This window comes from Equus asinus, chromosome 21 (assembly GCF_041296235.1).
Source record: "Equus asinus isolate D_3611 breed Donkey chromosome 21, EquAss-T2T_v2, whole genome shotgun sequence".
Classification (NCBI taxonomy): Eukaryota; Metazoa; Chordata; class Mammalia; order Perissodactyla; family Equidae; genus Equus; species Equus asinus.
In genome coordinates, this window is record NC_091810.1 from 48,601,937 (window position 1) to 48,620,800 (window position 18,864).

Sequence of the window (18,864 nt, forward strand, 5' to 3'; positions counted from 1 at the left end):
GCCTCAATCCCAAGGGAAGGTTGGGGAGAAGAGCTTTCAGTATTAAGCTGACGGCATGGAGGAGGCTGGCACCTAAGCTGGGTCCCACAGCCTTCCTGTCACCTGGGGCAGTTTGCCAGGCCAGGGCCTACTCAGGGAAAGGGTGGGGAGGGCAGCCAGCCAGCAGGGCAAGCCAGCTGGAAACAGGGTCAAGGCAGTCCCCTCCCCCCCGTGCCTGTTCCTGGTCCTTTCCTCTTGGAGGGGCAGCAGGAAGTGAGGAGAAAGGGCTGGGGTGGGAGGCGGGAGCGGGTGGGAGGGGATGGGGTTTATCAAGTCGCCGGCGGGCTGCCCAGCGGGCAGCAGCTGGCGCGAGTAGCTTGGCTGGAGAGGCTCACCCCGGGAAGGAGGGAGGCCGGCGACTTACTGGACTGACAGACTCCCACACAGGTGAGCCCAGCACAGAGGACTGGTCTGCACTCCCACAAATGCGCTCCCAGCAGCGCTCCCTCCCTGGCGGTGCAGACAGACCTGGGCCCTTCGGGGAGCTAAACCCCACATGGGGGAGCAGATCTAGGAAGAGGCGAGGAGGTCTTGCTCCTGCCCAGCTCCAAGCCTGCACCCCAGCAGCAGGGGCTTGTGGGGTGAAAGGGCTCAGGATACCGGGTGGAGGTCCGAAGGAGCTGTCTTTTTCCGCTGTCCGGCCAGGAACTTCTGCAAGGTGGCAGCCTCCCAGAGTTGAAAGGTAGCCCTGGGGGCTCCCACAGGCCCCCCAGAGACTGAGCAGGAGGAGACCCGGGAGCCTAGGGATTGGCCTGTCCCTGATCCAGGTATCGGGCAAGGGGGCGCCCTACCCTCAGGCCTCGCTGGGCATACCGGCACCCTGCCCAGCTCGCCACGCTGAGATCCACAGCTCGTGTTGCCAGGACAACCACTCCCTCGCCCCAGCCAGGGGATGGCTGAGTCGGCTGCTCGGTCCCCCCTGCAATCTGGGAGGGGGCGGGGCTTCCCTTCAGTCCAGGGACGGGGGGAAGGGAGCCCTGATCCATAGGGGCCTGGGCATTACTGTCCCGGAAGGCCGGAGATCGGTTCTGGTCACCGTCCCCCTTTCCACACAAAGGGGCCCCAGAACTAAGGGCTACACTCGGGTGCAGAGCCAGATCCGCTGCTGCCCCCAGCCAAGGCCTTGGGGTCCCACAGCACCTCCTTATGGCCAGGCGGGGAAACGCCACCGCCTTTATTCCCTCCCTGACTCCCGTCCTTATGCTGTCCCTTTAAGCGGCTAGTCTCGCCGCGAATCCGGGAGGACTGTACCACCGGCCTCGGGCTGCGGGGGGGAAGAAAATCTCGGGCTGTCTGGTGTTCGCGGCTGGGAGTCCAGAAGGAAGCCTCTTTCGGAGGGGCCTCACGATCTTGGATGGGTGGCCACGTTCCTCGGCGGAGGACCTGGGGACCCTGGAGCCCGAAGCGCGGCACTGGCGGCGCGAAAGTCGGGGAAACCTTCCCGCCGCTGCCGCAAGTCCTGTCCCGAGCCCACCTCCGCGCTGGATTCTTAAGGGGCCCGCGGGCCGGGGGGCGGAGCCAGCAGAGGCGCCGAGCCGGGGCAGTCCCTGGGCGAAAGGCAGGAGCGTGCCGGGCTGGGCCGGGGATGGCGGTGGCCATGGCGCAGGTCCCGGCGGCGCCCCGCGCGAGGTGAGGGCGGGCAGTGCAAGCCTGACGGCTCTCTCTCCGTGGGCTAGGTTCTGAACTCCCGGGGATGCGCCCAGGGAGGCGGCCCAGAGGCCCCACCCCCCCACCCGGCCGGGCTCAGGCCCCACGTGTGGGGCGGGGGCGGAGTCCCGCACAAAGGCCCGGCGGAGTGAGCTCTACCCCGGACCCGCCGGGCGGGCGCGCGCATTCCCGGTGGCTGTGGAGGGAGTGAACCGTCTCCTGGCGCCGCCGTGGGAGGTCCGCTGCCCCTTTGTCCCCGCGGGGCCTCCATCAAACTTGGGAGAGTGTCTGCGCTGGCGACAAATTCCTGACAACTTCCCTCTTCTGCCGGGCGGGTGCTACACAGATACCAGCTCCGAGGCTATGTTCCAGATTCCTAGCCGCTGCATGAACTGTGCCTTGCCTTACTTAACCAAATGCTATCATTTCTCTGGATCAAGAGTTCTTCACGGGGTACAGAATGGGCTTCTGGTTCGCGGTTCTCCGAAACCATGTGCTGGGTGGTATACACGCATGTGTGTCTCTGGGCAGCGAGTCCACAGCTCAATTCGTCTGATTCTCAGAGAGGTCGCAGACCTAACAGGTCCTTGCCCAGGCGTAGGCCACCTTCTCCAGGAAGGAGCCTACGTTCCTGGCAGTGAGTTCCCAGGGTGTCTTGCCTGCCCCTCAGTGGCCTGTGGTCTCTCAGACTAGTTACAGCCATGTAATAGGGTCTGAACAGTCCTAGGCATGGTGCCCCACACAGCATGGGCTTTGGGAGTGCAGGTGGGTTTGGGGTGGGCACCTCCAGGATTCTCTAGACTGACTGGTTCTCTCTCACCCTTCCTGCAGTTCCTGAGCTGGTGCCAGGCAGGTGACACCGTCTGCCCGAAGCCCCCAGCATGTGGGCAGGCCCGGGCCCCGCCGTCACACTGGCCCTGGTGGTGGTGGTGGCATGGGCCACAGAGCTGAAGCCCACAGCGCCACCCATCTTCACGGGCCGGCCTTTTGTGGTAGCATGGGATGTGCCCACACAAGACTGCGGCCCACGCCTCAAGGTGCCCCTGGACCCAAAGAAGGACCTGACTGTGTTCGATGTGCAGGCCTCGCCTAATGAGGGTTTTGTGAACCAGAATATCACCATCTTCTACCGTGACCGGCTAGGCCTGTATCCACGCTTTGATTTGGCAGGGAGGTCTGTGCATGGTGGTGTGCCACAGAATGGCAGCCTCTGGGCACACCTGAAGATGCTGCGGGAACATGTGGAGCACTACATTCGTACAGAGGAGCCTGCAGGGCTGGCAGTCATTGACTGGGAGGACTGGCGGCCTGTGTGGGTTCGCAACTGGCAAGACAAGGACGTGTACCGCAGGTCATCACGCCAGTTAGTAGCCAGTTGCCATCCTGACTGGCCATCAGACCGTGTAGTCAAGCAGGCGCAATACGAGTTTGAGTTTGCTGCACGGCAGTTCATGCTGGAGACACTGCGCTTTGTCAAGGAAGTTCGGCCTCGGCACCTCTGGGGCTTCTACCTCTTCCCGGACTGTTATAACCACGATTATGTGCAGAACTGGGAGACCTATACAGGCCGCTGCCCTGATGTTGAGGTCTCCCGAAACGACCAGCTGGCCTGGCTGTGGGCCGAGAGCACGGCCCTCTTCCCCTCTGTCTACCTGCACGAGACACTCGCTTCCTCCACCCATGGCCGCAACTTTGTCAGCTTCCGTGTTCAGGAGGCCCTTCGAGTGGCTCACACCCACCACGCCAACTATGCACTCCCGGTCTATGTCTTCACACGGCCCACCTATAGCCGCAGGCTCACAGGGCTTAGCGAGGTATGTGCTTCTTAGGGCCCCTCAGGGAACCACTGCAGGTTTGGATTCCCAGGGAGCCTCTTGCCCCGTGGTTCACTGGCTGCTTTACATCGGCTCGCCTCATTCTCTCTGGAACCTTGTGAAAGGGAGACATCATTATCTCCATTTTGCAAATGAGAAAATTGAGGCCCAGAGATTATGAGAAATTTGCCCAAAGCTTCCCAGCAAATCCAGGGCAGAGTAGGGACTTGGGCCTTCTGACTTTGGAGTCCACCCTGATAGATACATCCTAGGCTCAAGTGGGCCTTTGACTTGGGAAGCAGAGGCCCATAGTGGGGGTAGAAGTGGCTTAAATATTTAACGAGAAAGTCAAACAGCCTCCATCTAGGAGTGAAAAGGGAGGACTGGGCTGAGGGGACAGCAAGGTGCAACAGGTTGGGGCCTGCCCACCCTGTCTGCTCTTCTCACTCTGTGGTCTCAGTCTTCCCCAGTGACCATCCCCTTCCCACACAGATGGATCTCATCTCCACCATTGGGGAGAGTGCAGCCCTGGGTGCAGCCGGTGTTATCCTCTGGGGCGATGCAGGGTACACCACCAGCACGGTAAGTAAGACCCACCCAGCCTACTGGAGCTCAATCTGCAAGCACAGGCCGAGAGTGTAGGCTTTTGGCTCCCAACCTCAAGGTGGGCAAACCTAGTCTGGCCCCCTTATCTATCTCCCATCCAAGGCATCCCTGATCCCAACAGGGCCCCTCCCCTGCCCCCAGGAAAGGGGACATGCTGTCCTGAACAGCTGTTGAGTTCCACCCTTCCCTGCCTGTCCTGCTGGGCTCCAAGATCTGCCCTCACTCCCTTCTCAGCAGGAACAGGCACAGTGAGGGCTCACGCACGCATGTGCATGTACACATGTGTGCACTGTTAAAAGAAGGTATGATCACCGCAGTGTGGACAGAGTTTCTATCTGGGCCTGTGGGCTGAGGCAGCTGATCCTCATCCCTGGCCTCTGCCCCCAGGAGACCTGCCAGTACCTCAAGGATTACCTGATGCGGCTGCTGGTCCCCTATGTGGTCAACGTGTCCTGGGCCGCCCAGTATTGCAGCTGGGCCCAATGCCATGGCCACGGGCGCTGTGTGCGCCGCGACCCCAGCGCCAGTACCTTCCTGCACCTCAGTGCCAGCAGCTTCCGCCTAGTGCCTAGCCACACACCTGGTGAGCCCCAGCTACGACCAGAGGGGGAGCTCAGCTGGGCCGACCGCAGCTACCTGCAGACGCACTTTCGCTGCCAGTGCTACTTGGGCTGGGGCGGTGAACAATGCCAGTGGGACCGTAGGCAGGCAGCTGGGGGTGCCAGTGGGGCCTGCACAGGGTCCCACCTCACTAGCCTGCTGGCTCTGGCAGCTCTGGCCCTCACCTGGACTTGGTAAGAGTCTCTCACCCGGCTGCCAAGCAAGCTGACCTCTGCCACAAGGGCTCCGCCAGGCACATAGGATCCTGCAAGGGGTGGACGAACTGGAGTCCGGAGGGGGCAGAGCCCCTGGGATGCTCAGGAGGGCATCCATGCCAGGTCTCATCCCCCTGTTCTAAGGGGGAGGGGCAGTCCCCTGGGAAGCCCCTTCTCTCTCTGCCAGAGAAGAAGAGGGGCACAGCCGGGCCAGGGAGTACCTGATCCTACTCCCCTGCTTCTGGATAGTTTATTATTATTATTTTGGGATCTCTTTTGTAAATTAAATATAAAACAACCACTTCTGTGCTTGGACTGTCTACACCTGGGCCAGGGCATGTGAGAGAGATTCCAGAGTCTTCCATGAGATTTAAAGATTTTATTTTTTATTTTTCCTTCTCCCTGAAGCCCCTCCAGTACATAGTTGTATATTTTAGTTCTGGGTCCTTCTAGTTGTGGCATGTGGGACGCCGCCTCAGCATGGCCCGATGAGCGGTGCCATGTCTGTGCCCAGGATCCAAACTGGAGAAACCTTGGACCACCAAAGTGGAGTGCACAAACTTAACCACTTGGCATGGGGCCAGCCCCTTCCGTGAGGTTTAAACTCAGCTCTGTCTCTGTTAGACTCTGTGCTGGAGACTTCTTATCTGTAAAATGCATTTACTGAGACCTGGGGGCCCAGAGATGCCCACTCTGCAGCTGTCCTGCTGGGGCAGGAGCCACTGGGAGTACAAGGACTCACATTCCACCCCAACACCAAAGACCTTGCTCTCTCCATATTGATTAGAAAGCCTTTGGGCCCAACTTTCTGTGAGAGACGGGGCTCATTGTGCTTCTCCTACTTGCCCCTGTCTCCCTAGTTGGGCCAGTGCCAGTCACCTCGCCTTGCCCACCCAGGGAGAACAGCGGAAGTAGATGTTGATCTTCCCTGGCTGGGCAAGTAGCCAGACCACCTCTCCCTCCTGTTCCCAAAGACAAGGGCGTCTCCTCCACTCCTCACTCCCAAGGGTAGCAGACTCCAGCCATACATCCTCTCTCCATCTCGGTCACAGTCCTCCACTGGGTATAGTGGGGTGGGGGGCAAGCAGGAGATTGGGATCTGAATCCTGAGGTCCAGTCCCCGTCCCACTGCAAAGACACAGAATGGGGCAAGAGCCAGGCATCCTCAAAGGTCAGTGCTGTCCTGATCGTGGCAGAACATGGCTTGTCCCGAGCTGCCCCAGGGGAGAGCAGTAAGACCAGCTCTGACCTGCTTCATTCCCCTTGCTTCTGAAGGGAGTCACCCTAGGTGGGTCTCTGCCTTTCCTCTCAGCCATCAAACCCACCCCTGGGGACCCCTTGTCCATGTCAGTGAGGACTCAGCCCCCACTCTCAGGAAACGCTGGCTCTGGAGAGACAGACTCAAGAAACAGCTGAGTTGTGAGGAGGCCAGCTGAGCTGCAAGGACCCAGGGGAGGAAGTGATTTCTACATTGAGTTTTGAAAGGTGAGGGAGAAGCTTGATGCTGTGAACAAATCATGGGCAAGACTAGAGGAGGTCAGAGCACAGTTGGGGTCAGGGAGTTTGAGGCTGGGGTGTAGCTGGGGGTCTGCTGCAGGCAGGGGCAAGAAGGACAGCCCTCAAGTGGCATCACGCCTGACTTTGGTGGCAGAGACTGTTCAGTAAACACGCTGAGCACACACATGTCCCAGTGCTGGGCTGGGTGCTAGGGATGCGTTCATGAAGCACACCAACAAAGACCCCTGTCCTCCTGGGGATGACACTGTTGAGGGAGATGCATACAATTCGAAGAGCGAGTCATGCTAAAGACTGGAAAGTGCTCCCCAGAGCAGCATGTGAGTGAGGGGGTGGTGTGGTTAGGGGAGCAGAGCCTGGAGAAGCAAGCCCTGCCAAATCGCTGTCAACTCAGGTTGCAAAGTGATTCCTCATCCCTTTAGCTAGTGATGGCAGAGAATGGCTGGGTGGTTGCACTGGGAGGGCAACGTCAGTTCATGTGGTGGAGGAGGAGGCCGGGGTGGACCAGTTCCTTGGTGCTCTGGCCATAGTGGGGAGAGGCCTGCTAGAGAGAAGATTCAGATGTTGGTCAGTAAGTCCGTGAGATGATGGAGCCAACAGAGGGAGCACAAAGAAGGAGGAGCTATGACCTGTCTCTACCACACTTGTGACTTTCCCTACCCAGCTGTGACCCCACACACATCTGTGACCTCCCCACACAGATGTGACCCACGCACACCTGTGAGCTACCTCACCCACATCTATAACCTCCCAACACACAGGTGATCTAGGTACACCTGTGACCTCACCCACCCAGCTGTGACCTTTTCTACTACCTGTGACCCTTACATTCCTGTAACCCCCTATGTGCAAAGCTGCAATCACCCAATGTGTGACTTTACACAGCTGTTAGCTTCTCTGAACAGCTGTGACCTCCTGTACACAGCTGTGACCTGTACCCACCCAGCAGTGACACCTCCATACAAACCTGTGACCACCTCACATCAGTTGCCCCAGGAAGACCTGGAAGACAGCCCTGGGGAAGGTGCAACTTGGGGACAGTCAGAGCTGTCATGTGGGTGGATGGGTGATTGGTGGTAATGGGGAACGAGGTGGCTCAGGTGCCTGAGGTATATACAACCAGAGAGAGCAGGGCTGGACCATGGGGCTGGACTGACTCCAGACACGTAACACTACTTAGACCAATCCGACTAGACCAGCCCAGCAGGAACAGGCCTATGGGCACGGCCCTGAAGTGGGAACAGCAGCTTATTCCCACTGTTCCATCATTAGAGTTTCTCCATTAGACTGAGGTCAGCTGGAGAAGGCTGGCCTGCTGGTTGGCTGGATTATGCCAGTTGCAGAACTAGGTTTCTGGGGGCACCAGGAGGCAGCATGGAGCCTCAGGCAGAGGGGGTCAGGAGCTGCCTTACTGTTGTCCTGTCCCCTCAGCCCTTGCGAGTTGTGCCAGGCTCGCTGAGCCTAATGGTCATCATCTGGGACCCTACTTCCCGAACAGGATCAGCAGCTACCACCTCTGTGGCTAGATTTCTGTTCTCAGGCCATGGCTGATGTACCCACAGCCCCCAGGCTCTCCTGTCCTTTAGCCCTGCCGGCTCCTCCATCCTAGCCCACTTGGGGAACCAAGCCCAGATGGTAACCATCTGTGTCACCATTCCACTGACCGCCATGTCCGTGGGGGGTCACTGACTCAGGCTCAGATTGGGCTGTAAATCCAGGCAGTACTTTCACCTGGGCCAGGGATGTGTTTCCTTCACCCCACCCCGGTAGGCAAGCCTGGGCCTGAGCACCTAGCAGGTCTCAATAACCAGCTTCTGAATCAGAAACAAGTGAAACCACAAAGGAATGAGCAAGCATGTGGTCACTAGACACCCGTGCTTCTACCCGTGGTCACACAAACATGGTCTCATGGTCATGAGACAACAGGGTCTCTCACACACACCCAGTCCCAGGAACTGGGGGTCCCACACTTGCACATACACACTACTGGAGTTTGTGCAGAGGCCCAGATGGTAACTAACTGGGGCTTCACAAAGATACAATCACTGACCTGGCACCTATACAAAAGGTCATAACACAGCCCTGACTTCAAGAACACAGTACCTTTCAGACACTGTCCTTGAAACCCGGGGGACTTATCCAATAGGCACAGGGCCTAGGGCCGCAGTACTTCTAGGGGCCCACAAACATGTTTTAATTTTATTTTTAATCAGAAAAAACTAATATTAGTAATAAATATATAATAATGAATTCAGTCTGGATTATTCTGTCTTTATACCAACATATTTGTAAAATACATTTTAAAATATTTTTTTAAAGAAGGAGCCCACAAATGTCATAATGCAGCCATTCGAGGAGACAGTCCCGAGACACCAGACTCCAATACCACAGGCAGGCCTGCCCAGCTGTGTCTGCCACCCAGACTGCCGCCCCACACCCCACCCCAAATAAAGCACGGAGCCCTGCCCTAGTGCTGACGGGGTAGGAGAGGCCACTTCCGGCCCAGCCCCACCCCTTGCCAAGGGCACTTTGCTAGCGGTGCAGAGGTGGCTCTGCTGCCTGGCCCTGCCCTCTAGCACACGGCCCGCCCCTCAGCCCGCCCCTAGACTGGGTGGGGTGACCCACTACAAAAGCTCAGAGTTTCCAGCAGCAGCTTTTTCCTCCAAGAGCATGGTGCAGCTGGAGCCAGAGTTGAGGAACAGAATCTTGCTGAGCCCTGCCTAGGCCCTCACCACGGGGTCAGGAAGTCTGGAGGATGAGGCCCTTCAGCCCTGAGGTCAGCAGGGACAAGTGGGCTGACTGGTAGGTGTACAGAAGGGCTGTGCTGACCTGTCCTTGGTCACTGAGCATCCTCCCTCCAATGGCTGGCCAGGATTCTTGGGGAAAGAGACAGGAAAGGCCCCTTGGTCAGTCTGGGGGCTGAGGGCCCGGCTTTCAGCTGTTCTGCTCAAAACAGGTGTCATGGCTTCTGGGGCCTTTGGGGAAGCGGGGTGGGTGAGCTTAGGCCAAGGCAAGGCCTGCTGGAGACAGAGGGCAGAGGCCTGGCCAGAGAGGCAACTCGGTTGTGTCCTCCAGTGGCAGTATTCCCCTCCATGCCTCTCCTTTGCCCTCTGACCTCCCTGAGCCATGCAGGCCAATCTTTACCTGAAGCCAGAACAGTGGTGGGTTAACGAGTGGGAGTCAGAGAGTTCCAGGCCTGCTCTCAGCTCTGCCTCCTCTGGCCAGGTTTCCCTAGACCTGCCCTGTGCCATGGCAGCCCACCTGCTTCCCATCTGCGCCCTCTTCCTGATCTTGCTCAGCATGGCCCAAGGCTCCAGAGGCCCTGTGGTACCCAACCAGCCCTTCACCACCATCTGGAACGCAGACACCGAGTACTGCCTGAAGAGGCACGGCGTGGATGTGGATGTCAGTGTCTTTGATGTGGTGGCCAACCCGGGGCAGACCTTTCGCGGCCCTAACATGACCATTTTCTACAGCTCCCAGCTGGGCACCTACCCCTACTACACGTCTACTGGGGAGCCGGTGTTTGGTGGCCTGCCCCAGAATGCCAGCCTGGTTGCCCACCTGGCCCGCACATCCCAGGACATCCAGGATGCCATGCCTACATCTGACTTTTCAGGGCTGGCAGTCATTGACTGGGAGGCATGGCGCCCACGCTGGGCCTTCAACTGGGACACCAAAGACATTTACCGGCAGCGCTCACGGGCACTAGTACAGGGGCAGCACCCTGACTGGCCGGCTCCTTGGGTGGAAGCAGCAGCTCAGGACCAATTCCAGAAGGCTGCTCAGGACTGGATGGCATATACTCTCAAGCTGGGATGGACACTGCGGCCTCATGGCCTCTGGGGCTTCTATGGCTTCCCTGACTGCTACAACTATGACTTTCTAAGCCCCAACTACACAGGCCAGTGCTCGCCAGACATCCGTGCCCAGAACGACCAGCTGGGGTGGCTGTGGGGCCTGAGCCATGCCCTCTACCCCAGCATTTACATGCCTGCAGTGCTGGAGGGCACAGGGAAGGCACTGATGTATGTGCGGCACCGTGTGGGTGAGGCATTCCGTGTGGCTGTGGGTGCTGGGGACCCCAATCTGCCCGTTCTGCCCTACGCCCAGATCTTCTACGACACAACAAACCGCTTTCTGCCCCTGGTGAGTCTCCTTGACCTTGTAACCTACCTTGTCAGGCAATAGGTCCTAAGCAACAGAGGCCACACAGCACTTTCATCCATTCATTCTCCCGCTCTTTGAGCACCTACTGTGTGCCAAGCTCTGCGCTAGGCACAGATGATCCAGCATTCATCAGAAAGATGTAGTCCCTGCCTGCATGGCACTCACAGGCTAAGGTGGGGACAGGCTTGCCTTTGGCCACTAGGGCCAGAGCAGCCCCAGGTGGGGGTTATGAATTATTGGTCCCATCTAATGATGGTACAAGAATCTGCTGTGGGGAGGGAGGGTGGCCCTATGAGCCAGAATGATGCTGTCCCTTTCCCCAGGATGAGCTGGAGCACAGCCTGGGGGAGAGTGCGGCCCAGGGAGCAGCAGGAGTGGTGCTCTGGGTGAGCTGGGAGAACACAAGAACCAAGGTGAGCTCAGGCCCAGGGTGGGGACAGGGGCAGGGGTGGTGCTGCCAGGCTGACTGGGGAGACCCTGGGCGGCCCTTTCTACCTCTGCAGTCCTGACTGGCCAGCGGGTGAGTGCCTCAATGCCCCAGGTGGGCCCATGTATGGCCGTGGTGTCCCTGACACTCCCCCTCCCACCCAGGAATCATGCCAGGCCATCAAGAAGTATGTGGACACCATGCTCGGGCCCTTCATCCTGAATGTGACCAGTGGGGCTCGTCTGTGCAGTCAAGCCCTGTGCTCAGGCCATGGCCGCTGTGTCCGACGCCCCAGCCACCCTGAAGCCCTCCTCATCCTCAACCCTGCTAGTTTCTCCATCAAGCTCACGCCTGGTGGTGGGCCCCTCACCCTACAGGGTGCCCTCTCTCTTGAGGATCAGGCCCAGATGGCTGTGGAGTTCAAATGCCGCTGCTACCCTGGCTGGAGGGGAGCATGGTGTAAGCAGCAGGCCGTGTGGTGATTGGCCACACACCAGATGCACACCCTGAGCACCTAATGCACTCTGGGCTTAGCCACAGCTTTCTAAGTGCAGCACAGTCACACAGGTCATGGTCAGTCAGGAGTACACTCAGCCGCCATCATGAGCATATGCCTATGCATGCACACATGCTTACAGACTGGGCTAACTGCATATAGAGTTAGAGCCTCTGGCACCCACCCAGCAGGCTCATAAACATTTCCTCTAGAGACACTGAGCCAGTCTTTATCTTTTTCTTTTATTATTTTTGTGTGTGTGAGGAAGATTGTCGCTGAGCTAACATCTATACCAGTCTTCCTCTATTTTATGTGGGACGTCACTTCAGTGTGGCTTAACTAGCGGTGCTAGGTCGGTGCATGGTCAGAACCTGCAAACCCCCGGCCTCCAAAGTGGAACGCAGGAACTTAACAACTACGCCACTGGGCCGGCCCCTGAGCCAGTCTTTAAACTGCAGCAATCACAAGAACTGACATTCACTGAGCACCTATTCTTCGCCAAGTCCTGTGCTAAGCATTTTAAGTAGGCTAACTCATTCAATCCTAAAACCACGCTATGAGGAAATGGAGGCACACACGAGGAGGCTAAGCAGTTTGCCCAAGGTTGCACAGCCAGAAAATGGAGAAGCTGAGATTCGAACCCAGGCTGTCTGACTATAGAGGTAGAGCCCTTTGGCTCCTACTCTGTGTTGATGGTAACCAGCCATGCACACACCTGAATTCGTTCAGAGGCAACAGCCACACAAATAAAGCAGACTTGATTCTCACTTCAACAGCTATTTATTGAGCGCCTAAAACGTGCAGGCGCCAGGATCCAGAGGGCACAGGAAAGGGTCCTCTCTCACTCAGATCTGATGTCTGTCCGAGGGTGGCTGTTTCCCAGCATGGGACCCAAACTCCACGCTGGACTGGGGCAGGAGGCCGGGGGAGCCGAGACTGAGCCGAGCGGGCGAGACCGGGGCGGGGCACTGTGAGGCGGAAGCGGAGCCAGCTGGAGGAGGGGCCTGCGCCCCGCCAGGCGGCTGTGGCACGGTGGGCCCTGGCAGGGCCTCGGCGGAGCCAAATCGAGGGGACCTAAGCGGTGACGCGCGGAGCCAAAGGAGCAGCCCGTATGGGCGGGGCAGGTGGAGGCGGAGTCAACGGGAGACGGAGCCTGCGACAGGTCGGGGCTGTGACGCTCAGGGTGCAGGGGCAGGAGGGGCAGAAGCGGAACCAGAGCAGAGACCGAGTCTGCGTCCGGTCGGTGTTATGACGCATTGAGCGGGGGCGGGGACTGCGGACCAGGGGGTGAGTGGCGAGACGCGACGGCTGCAGTGCGTCCGCCGCACCGCTAGGGGACAGCGCGGGCGGTCCGAGGAGTCCGAGCCAGAGACAGCGAGATACCCATCCGTGCGGAGTGAGGACACGGAGCAACCCGGAGCCCGGCTTCAACATGTCAGTACCGCCTCCTCCCTACGCGTGGCTTGTTCGTCCTCGGTGTCCCCCCTGCTTCCCATCCGCTCCGTGCGTGCAGTCCTCAAGTGGCTGTGCAGCCCCGCACGCCCGCCCTGCGTCTTTCGTTCCCTCTCAGAGCTTGCTGAACCACACTCACCCAGAGTCAAGCTCTCGAAGCCCCTACCGCCCAAAACTCCACGGTTTGTTACCTACTAGGAGGGAGGGGGAAACCGAGGCACCAGAGAGACTGCTGCCCCTCTCCGAGGACCCAGGAGCCCCGCCCAGAGTGGGTGGAGTCGGCACTGACGGGTTAAGCACGCAGGGACGTCTGGGGCTCCAGGCCCGGGGGCGGATCCTGGGTCTTCCTCCCTCCCGGTCCGGGGTTGTGGGCGCGGTTGCTGCGGAGGTGGCTGATGCAGGTGAGGGGCTTATAGCCCTCTGAGTGGGATGTGGTGTGAGGGGAGGAGGCTGCCTGTTAGTAACCAGTGTGTAATTGGCGTCAAGCTTCGGGGGCCTTCCTGAGGAGGTGGGGAAGGGGAGCCAGAAGTCCCCTCTGGAGCAGGTGAGTAGAAGGTGGGGCCCAGTAGGCCCCCCACCATCAGAAATCCCCCAGCATAGACCCTCCTGCCAGCAGGGCCTGGGGCAGGATGGGCAAACAATGGGATTTGGACCCAGCTGCTCTGGGTTCTCAACCTGATGGCCGTTGGACACCCCTGTAGACATAGGAAGGAAGCTGTGGTCCTTATCTAGAGTGGCTGCAAAACTCAGGCCAGTGGGGAACCAGGCCCACAGGAGCCACATTGTTGTGTGGCTGAGCTAGGCCCCTTGCTGGAGCTCCTGGGGCTGCATCTGAGGGGACAGTTGGGTCCATGCCCAGTCAAAGTGTCAACTGAGCAAAGTTGAGGAGGAGTTCTGTGCCCCAGGCGGAGAAGGCAGTCCAGGGAGGGGAAAACAGCCTGATGGGTGGGTGAGTGTCACCCTACGATCAGTTAGGTGGCAGGTATGGCCCAGGTGGTCATAAAGGCTGGAGCCTGGAATGTAGGGAGAAGGGAGGGACAGGGAAACTCCTAGGGGCAGCTGTCTTTGCTCTTAAGAGAGCCTTGGGTGGGTTCAAGTTCTGATGACCAGCCAGCCACGGTGGTATGGTGCTGGATCAACTGTCCTGACAAAGTTGTAGCTAGAGCAGGCTAGGACCAGGGCTGTCGGGTTTTGCCCAAGCCTATAGCCCTCAGCCTCTGTCCGATGTGGGGCAGGACACCCTGGACCCATTCCCTCTGCTCTTTACCTGAGTCAGCTCCCCCAGGTTTAGAAGATGGGTCTCCTCCAGGTCACCTGTGCCATCAGGTGAGTATGGGGACAAGGTGCAGCCCACCAGTTCCAGGATGCATGGCCCCCCCAGTATTGTGTCAGCCCCTCCCTGCCCCAACCCTATCCTTCCTCCTGGCACAGCCCAGCATGGCTGTTGTCCACAGGAGGCGCACCCTTGTGGTCTGAGGAGATACCACTACCTGGAGACTGTGGTCTTAACCCCCAACCTGGCACTGACTACCTGCAACCCAGCAGGAGATGACCTTGACTCCCAGCCTGACTCAGCTGAGCCTGGATCCTACATGTAGGCAAGAGCTGATTCTGAGCCCTGGCGCAGCCAAGCTGACCCCTACCCTAGACCCTACACACCGGATGGAGCTGATCCTGAGTACCAGCCCAGCTGAGCTGACTCTGGATCCTGCATGCCAGCCAGAGTTGACCCTGAAATCCAACCTGGCCAAGTTGACCCTGGATCCTGCACACCAGCCAGAGCTGACCCTGAGCCCCAGGCTAGCTGAGCTGACCCCAGGTTCCACATGCCATCCAGAGATGATCCTCAGTCCTGGCTCAACTGAGCTGACCCTGGAGCCTGTGCACTGCCGACCTGAGCTCCTGGATGCCTGTGCGGACCTCATCAATGAGCAGTGGCCCCGCAGCCGTGCCTCCCGTCTGCACTCCTTGGGCCAGTCCTCAGATGCTTTCCCCCTCTGCCTCATGCTGCTGAGCCCCAACCCCATGCCCGAGGCAGCCCCCATTGTGGTGGGCCATGCCCGCCTGTCACGGGTGCTAGACCGGCCCCAGAGCCTCCTAGTGGAGACAGTGGTGGTGGCCCGGGCCCTGCGGGGCCGTGGCTTTGGCCGCCGCCTCATGGAGGGCCTGGAGGTCTTTGCTCAGGCCCGGGGCTTCCGCCGGCTACACCTCACCACCCATGACCAGCTGCATTTCTATGCCCACCTGGGCTACCAGCTGGGTGAACCTGTGCAGGGCCTGGTCTTCACCAGCCGACGGCTGCCTGCCAACCTGCTCAGTGTCTTCCCCAGAGCCCCCTCCCCCCGGCCACACCGCAAGGCCCCTAGCCTGACTGCCCAAGCTGCCCCAAGAGCCCCCAAGGGACCATCATTACCACCACCTCCTCCCCTGCCTGAGCGCTTGACCACCTCACCCCCACCTCCAGCAGGGCCCCCTCCACAAAGTCTGCTGGAGACACAATACCAAGACCTGAGAGGATGCCCCATATTCTGGATGGAGAAAGACATCTGAGGGCTACCCAGGGCAAGGCACTGTCCTTCTGGATCAATTGACTGCCCAGGACAGTACTAGCCTCAGCCCACTGGCCGTACCTCAGCCCCTGGCCCCTGGGGGCAGCTTTAGCTTGGGTGTGTTTCCTGAGTGCCAGTGGGACCAGGAGATGGTTCCATGGCTCTGGCTCTGAGCTGTCAGTGTGGCTGAATAAAGGCTTCTGTCGGGTGTGGCTGTGACAGTTTATTTGTTAACCCCCACCCTCGCCTCTCAGCCTCATCGTAGGTCCCCTATCCCTGCAGGAGCCCCCAAATCTACTTTGGCCCTGGGACCATGGGTAGAGGGACACCTGCCCTCTGCCCCTTCTACTCTGCTAGACCCAGCGGACAGGGTGTCTGTTCCCTTCCACATTTACTCATTCATCACTACTCACTGACCGCCTACTGTGTGTCAGGCCCTGAAGTGGACAAGACAATGGGGAACTAGACAGACAGATAGGGTCTCAACCCAAGGGGACAAATAGACAGGGATACAGCACAGGATCAACTCTGGGACAGTGGGAGCCCAAGTACCCTCACTCTGTCTGGAAATCCAGGAGACCTCCTTGGGGAGGTGAGGTCACAGCAGACATCTGAGTGTTGAGTAGGAATTAGGCCAGGTAAGGTGGGGGCTGAGTGTTCCTGGGACAGGAAACAAGATGGGCAGAGGAAAGAAGGGAACTTGTAAGACCTGTGGTTGGGGGAGGTGTCAGGACACAGTGGTGCCATGACAGAAATGGACAACATGGGAGGGGAGCTGCCCAGGCCAGCTTGAGGTGTAGCTGCTCTGAGAGGCCTCTGGGAGCCCTTGGAGACCAGGCTTTCCCCATCCCCGATCCTTGTGGGGAGGAGCTAGGGGAGTTTTCCCAGCTTTCCCTGCTATATGGAAGGTGTGGCCATGGCCAGAGACTCTAAGCTCACACTACCTCTCTCCTGCAGGTTACTGTCCCTGGGGCATGACCATGCAGCTAAGCTCAGCCCTGGTGCTAGGGGTAGTTCTGTGTCTGGGATGTGGCCAGCCCCTGCTGCAGGCCCCTGAATGCCCCTTCTCAGTACTGTGGAACGTACCCTCAGCACACTGTAAGGCCCGCTTCGGCGTGCACCTTCCACTAGAGGCCCTGGGCATCACCGCCAACCATGGCCAGCGTTTCCATGGCCAGAAGATCACCATCTTCTACAAGAACCAGCTTGGCCTCTATCCCTACCTTGGGCCCAGGGGCACAGCTCACAATGGGGGCATCCCCCAGGCTGTGCCCCTTGACCGCCATCTGGCACGGGCTGCCTACCAGATCCACCACAGCCTGAGACCTGGCTTCACTGGCCTGGCAGTGCTGGACTGGGAGGAATGGAGTCCACTCTGGGCTGGGAACTGGGGCCGCCGCCGAGCCTATCAGACAGCCTCTTGGGCTTGGGCACAGCGGGTATTCCCCTACCTGGACCCCCAGGAGCAGCTCCACAAGGCCCAAACTGGCTTTGAACAGGCAGCCCGTGCACTGATGGAGGAAACGCTGCGGCTCGGTCAGGCACTGCAGCCCTATGGGCTCTGGGGCTTCTATCGCTTCCCAGCTTGTGGCAATGGCTGGCGTGGTATGGCTTCCAATTACACAGGCCACTGCCATGCAGCCACCCTTGCCCGCAACACCCAACTGCATTGGCTCTGGGCTGCCTCCAGCGCCCTCTTCCCCAGCATCTACCTCCCACCCAGGCTGCCACCTGCTCACCACCAGGCATTTGTCCGATACCGCCTAGAGGAAGCCTTCCGTGTGGCTCTCACTGGGCACATACATCCCCTGCCTGTCTTGGCCTATGCCCGCCTCACACACCGGAGCTCTGGGAGGTTCTTGTCCCAGGTGAGTGAAAGTGATGTCTAGGGGTCTGAGTGGGGAGGCATGGCCCTATCCTGGGAAGATCTGCGAAGACCTTGCCCAGGAGAATTTGAGGGGGAGGCCCTGATTTAGTTATGAGAGGGGAGGTCTTGTCCTGGAGCATCTGACCAGGAGGTATGGCTCTGCCCTGGAAGATCTTGAGAGGGAAGGCAAGGCCCAGCCTTTGGAGCCCTAGTCTGAGGGGAGGCAGTCTCCAAGCAGAGGGCCTGAGAAGCCTCTCTAAGACTCAATGCCAAGGGGCCTACTCTAGAGGTGGAATCAGATCATGGCAATGAGCCAGGAAAGTTTCTTGAAGGTGGAGATAGGCCCAAATGGATCTGGCCAGCCCAGTTCTGGCTTAGCAGCTCTCTGCCTCCAGGATGACCTCGTGCAGACCATTGGTGTGAGTGCAGCACTGGGGGCAGCCGGCGTGGTGCTCTGGGGGGATCTGAGCTTCTCCAGCTCTGAGGTAATCATTGACCCTGCAGCCTGCCATGCAGCCCATGCTGGGGTCTCAGGGTTGGGGAGAGACCATGTCAGGGCCATGGAGCAGGGGAATTGATACATCCCTTCCCTCTCCTCAGGAGGAGTGCTGGCGTCTTCATGACTACCTGGTGGGCACCCTGGGCCCCTATGTGATCAACGTGACCAGGGCAGCCACGGCCTGCAGTCAGCAGCGGTGCCATGGCCATGGGCGCTGCGCCCGGCGAGACCCAGGACAGATGGAAGCCTTTCTGCACCTGCAGCCAGATGGCAGCCCTGGAGCTTGGGAGTTCTTCAGCTGCCGCTGTTACCAGGGCTGGGCTGGCCCTACTTGCCAGGATCCCAGGCCTGAAGAAGCAACATAAAGCCAGGAGTCATCTGCCCCTGACCTTCTTGTCCCTGTCCCACTCTTGTTCTATTTAGCTTACAGTCATTCTTCCAATACACACACCCCACTTCCCATGGGATCCCTGCGGATTGGAAGGGGCCAGAAAAATAACATACCATTTTAAAACCAGAAGCCCCCTGAGATCACCTGATCCCTCCTGACAAGGAAGCAGCCTTAGGGAGAGTCAGGGTTCCAGATGGTTAGCATTGCTAGCCCAGGACTCTGTTCCTACATCTCACTGGGTCCATGGAGAGGTTACAGGAGACCTGTCCAGGGGCAGGTGGGCCCCAAGAAGATCTTGGATGAAGTCTGTTAAGTGCTAAGTTGTCTGTACTCTGCTTTCATCATAAAGTCTTTTTCTTTCACTGCCTCTGGTTTGGCTGTTCCTCCTGTTCTACCAAGCCCCATGCTCTTCCTGTCGCTAGTGTCCAGCTGCAAGTCCTGCCATGAGATGCCGGTCCTGCCATGGTGGGCAGCTCCAAGGGGGCAGCTTTAGAGTTAACGACTGTGCACGTGTGCACGTGCTGGAGGGGACTCGGCATTGTGGGTGCATAGTTCAGCTAGAGCGTCGTGGGCTCAT

At 59.0% G+C, this 18,864-nt stretch overlaps 3 protein-coding genes across 22 annotated transcripts; all 3 read left to right on the forward strand.

Moving 5' to 3' along the window:
- The first annotated feature begins 133 nt into the window (after positions 1 to 133).
- HYAL2 (hyaluronidase 2) lies at positions 134 to 12,296 on the forward strand. 8 transcript variants are annotated; one of them, XM_014840500.3, is made up of 6 exons: positions 295 to 426; positions 2,518 to 3,500; positions 3,993 to 4,082; positions 9,662 to 10,585; positions 10,930 to 11,019; positions 11,198 to 12,296. In XM_014840500.3, exons 2-6 carry the CDS (start codon positions 2,568 to 2,570, stop codon positions 11,513 to 11,515), a joined length of 2,355 nt encoding a protein of 784 aa, XP_014695986.1. In that variant the 5' UTR covers positions 295 to 426; positions 2,518 to 2,567; the 3' UTR covers positions 11,516 to 12,296. The 8 variants fall into 8 exon arrangements, with proteins under 8 accessions (XP_014695989.1, XP_014695986.1, XP_044611013.1 ...); XM_044755076.2 differs by lacking the exon at positions 295 to 426 and adding an exon at positions 1,530 to 1,668; XM_014840502.3 differs by lacking the exon at positions 295 to 426 and adding an exon at positions 1,611 to 2,139.
- Positions 10,930 to 15,738, forward strand: NAA80 (N-alpha-acetyltransferase 80, NatH catalytic subunit). Of its 9 annotated transcripts, none has more exons than XM_070492281.1 (3): positions 12,883 to 12,963; positions 13,468 to 13,525; positions 14,436 to 15,738. In XM_070492281.1, exon 3 carries the CDS (start codon positions 14,530 to 14,532, stop codon positions 15,529 to 15,531), a length of 1,002 nt encoding a protein of 333 aa, XP_070348382.1. In that variant the 5' UTR covers positions 12,883 to 12,963; positions 13,468 to 13,525; positions 14,436 to 14,529; the 3' UTR covers positions 15,532 to 15,738. The 9 variants fall into 9 exon arrangements, with proteins under 9 accessions (XP_044611018.1, XP_014695998.1, XP_044611019.1 ...); XM_070492283.1 differs by having other exon boundaries at positions 12,926 to 12,963; positions 14,527 to 15,738; XM_070492282.1 differs by lacking the exon at positions 12,883 to 12,963 and adding an exon at positions 13,284 to 13,382.
- On the forward strand, positions 12,828 to 18,655 carry HYAL3 (hyaluronidase 3). Of its 5 annotated transcripts, none has more exons than XM_014840507.3 (5): positions 12,923 to 12,963; positions 13,468 to 13,525; positions 16,488 to 17,398; positions 17,793 to 17,882; positions 17,998 to 18,655. In XM_014840507.3, exons 3-5 carry the CDS (start codon positions 16,505 to 16,507, stop codon positions 18,259 to 18,261), a joined length of 1,248 nt encoding a protein of 415 aa, XP_014695993.1. In that variant the 5' UTR covers positions 12,923 to 12,963; positions 13,468 to 13,525; positions 16,488 to 16,504; the 3' UTR covers positions 18,262 to 18,655. The 5 variants fall into 5 exon arrangements, with proteins under 5 accessions (XP_070348376.1, XP_014695996.1, XP_014695993.1 ...); XM_070492276.1 differs by having other exon boundaries at positions 12,962 to 13,382; positions 17,254 to 17,398; XM_070492275.1 differs by lacking the exon at positions 13,468 to 13,525 and having other exon boundaries at positions 12,828 to 12,963.
- The last annotated feature ends 209 nt before the right edge of the window (positions 18,656 to 18,864 follow it).

What these genes read in the sequence shown, in the direction of transcription:
- HYAL2 (XM_014840500.3), top strand. Translation starts at nt 2,568, where the DNA reads ATGTGGGCAGGCCCGGGCCCCGCCGTCACACTGGCCCTGGTGGTGGTG. An exon ending in GGCTCACAGGGCTTAGCGAG is followed by an intron (nt 3,501 to 3,992) that starts GTATGTGCTTCT and finishes CTTCCCACACAG; the next exon opens with ATGGATCTCATCTCCACCAT. An exon ending in GGGAGAACACAAGAACCAAG is followed by an intron (nt 11,020 to 11,197) that starts GTGAGCTCAGGC and finishes CCTCCCACCCAG; the next exon opens with GAATCATGCCAGGCCATCAA.
- HYAL3 (XM_070492274.1), top strand. Translation starts at nt 12,962, where the DNA reads ATGTCAGTACCGCCTCCTCCCTACGCGTGGCTTGTTCGTCCTCGGTGT. An exon ending in CTGGGAGGTTCTTGTCCCAG is followed by an intron (nt 17,399 to 17,792) that starts GTGAGTGAAAGT and finishes CTCTGCCTCCAG; the next exon opens with GATGACCTCGTGCAGACCAT. An exon ending in TGAGCTTCTCCAGCTCTGAG is followed by an intron (nt 17,883 to 17,997) that starts GTAATCATTGAC and finishes CCCTCTCCTCAG; the next exon opens with GAGGAGTGCTGGCGTCTTCA.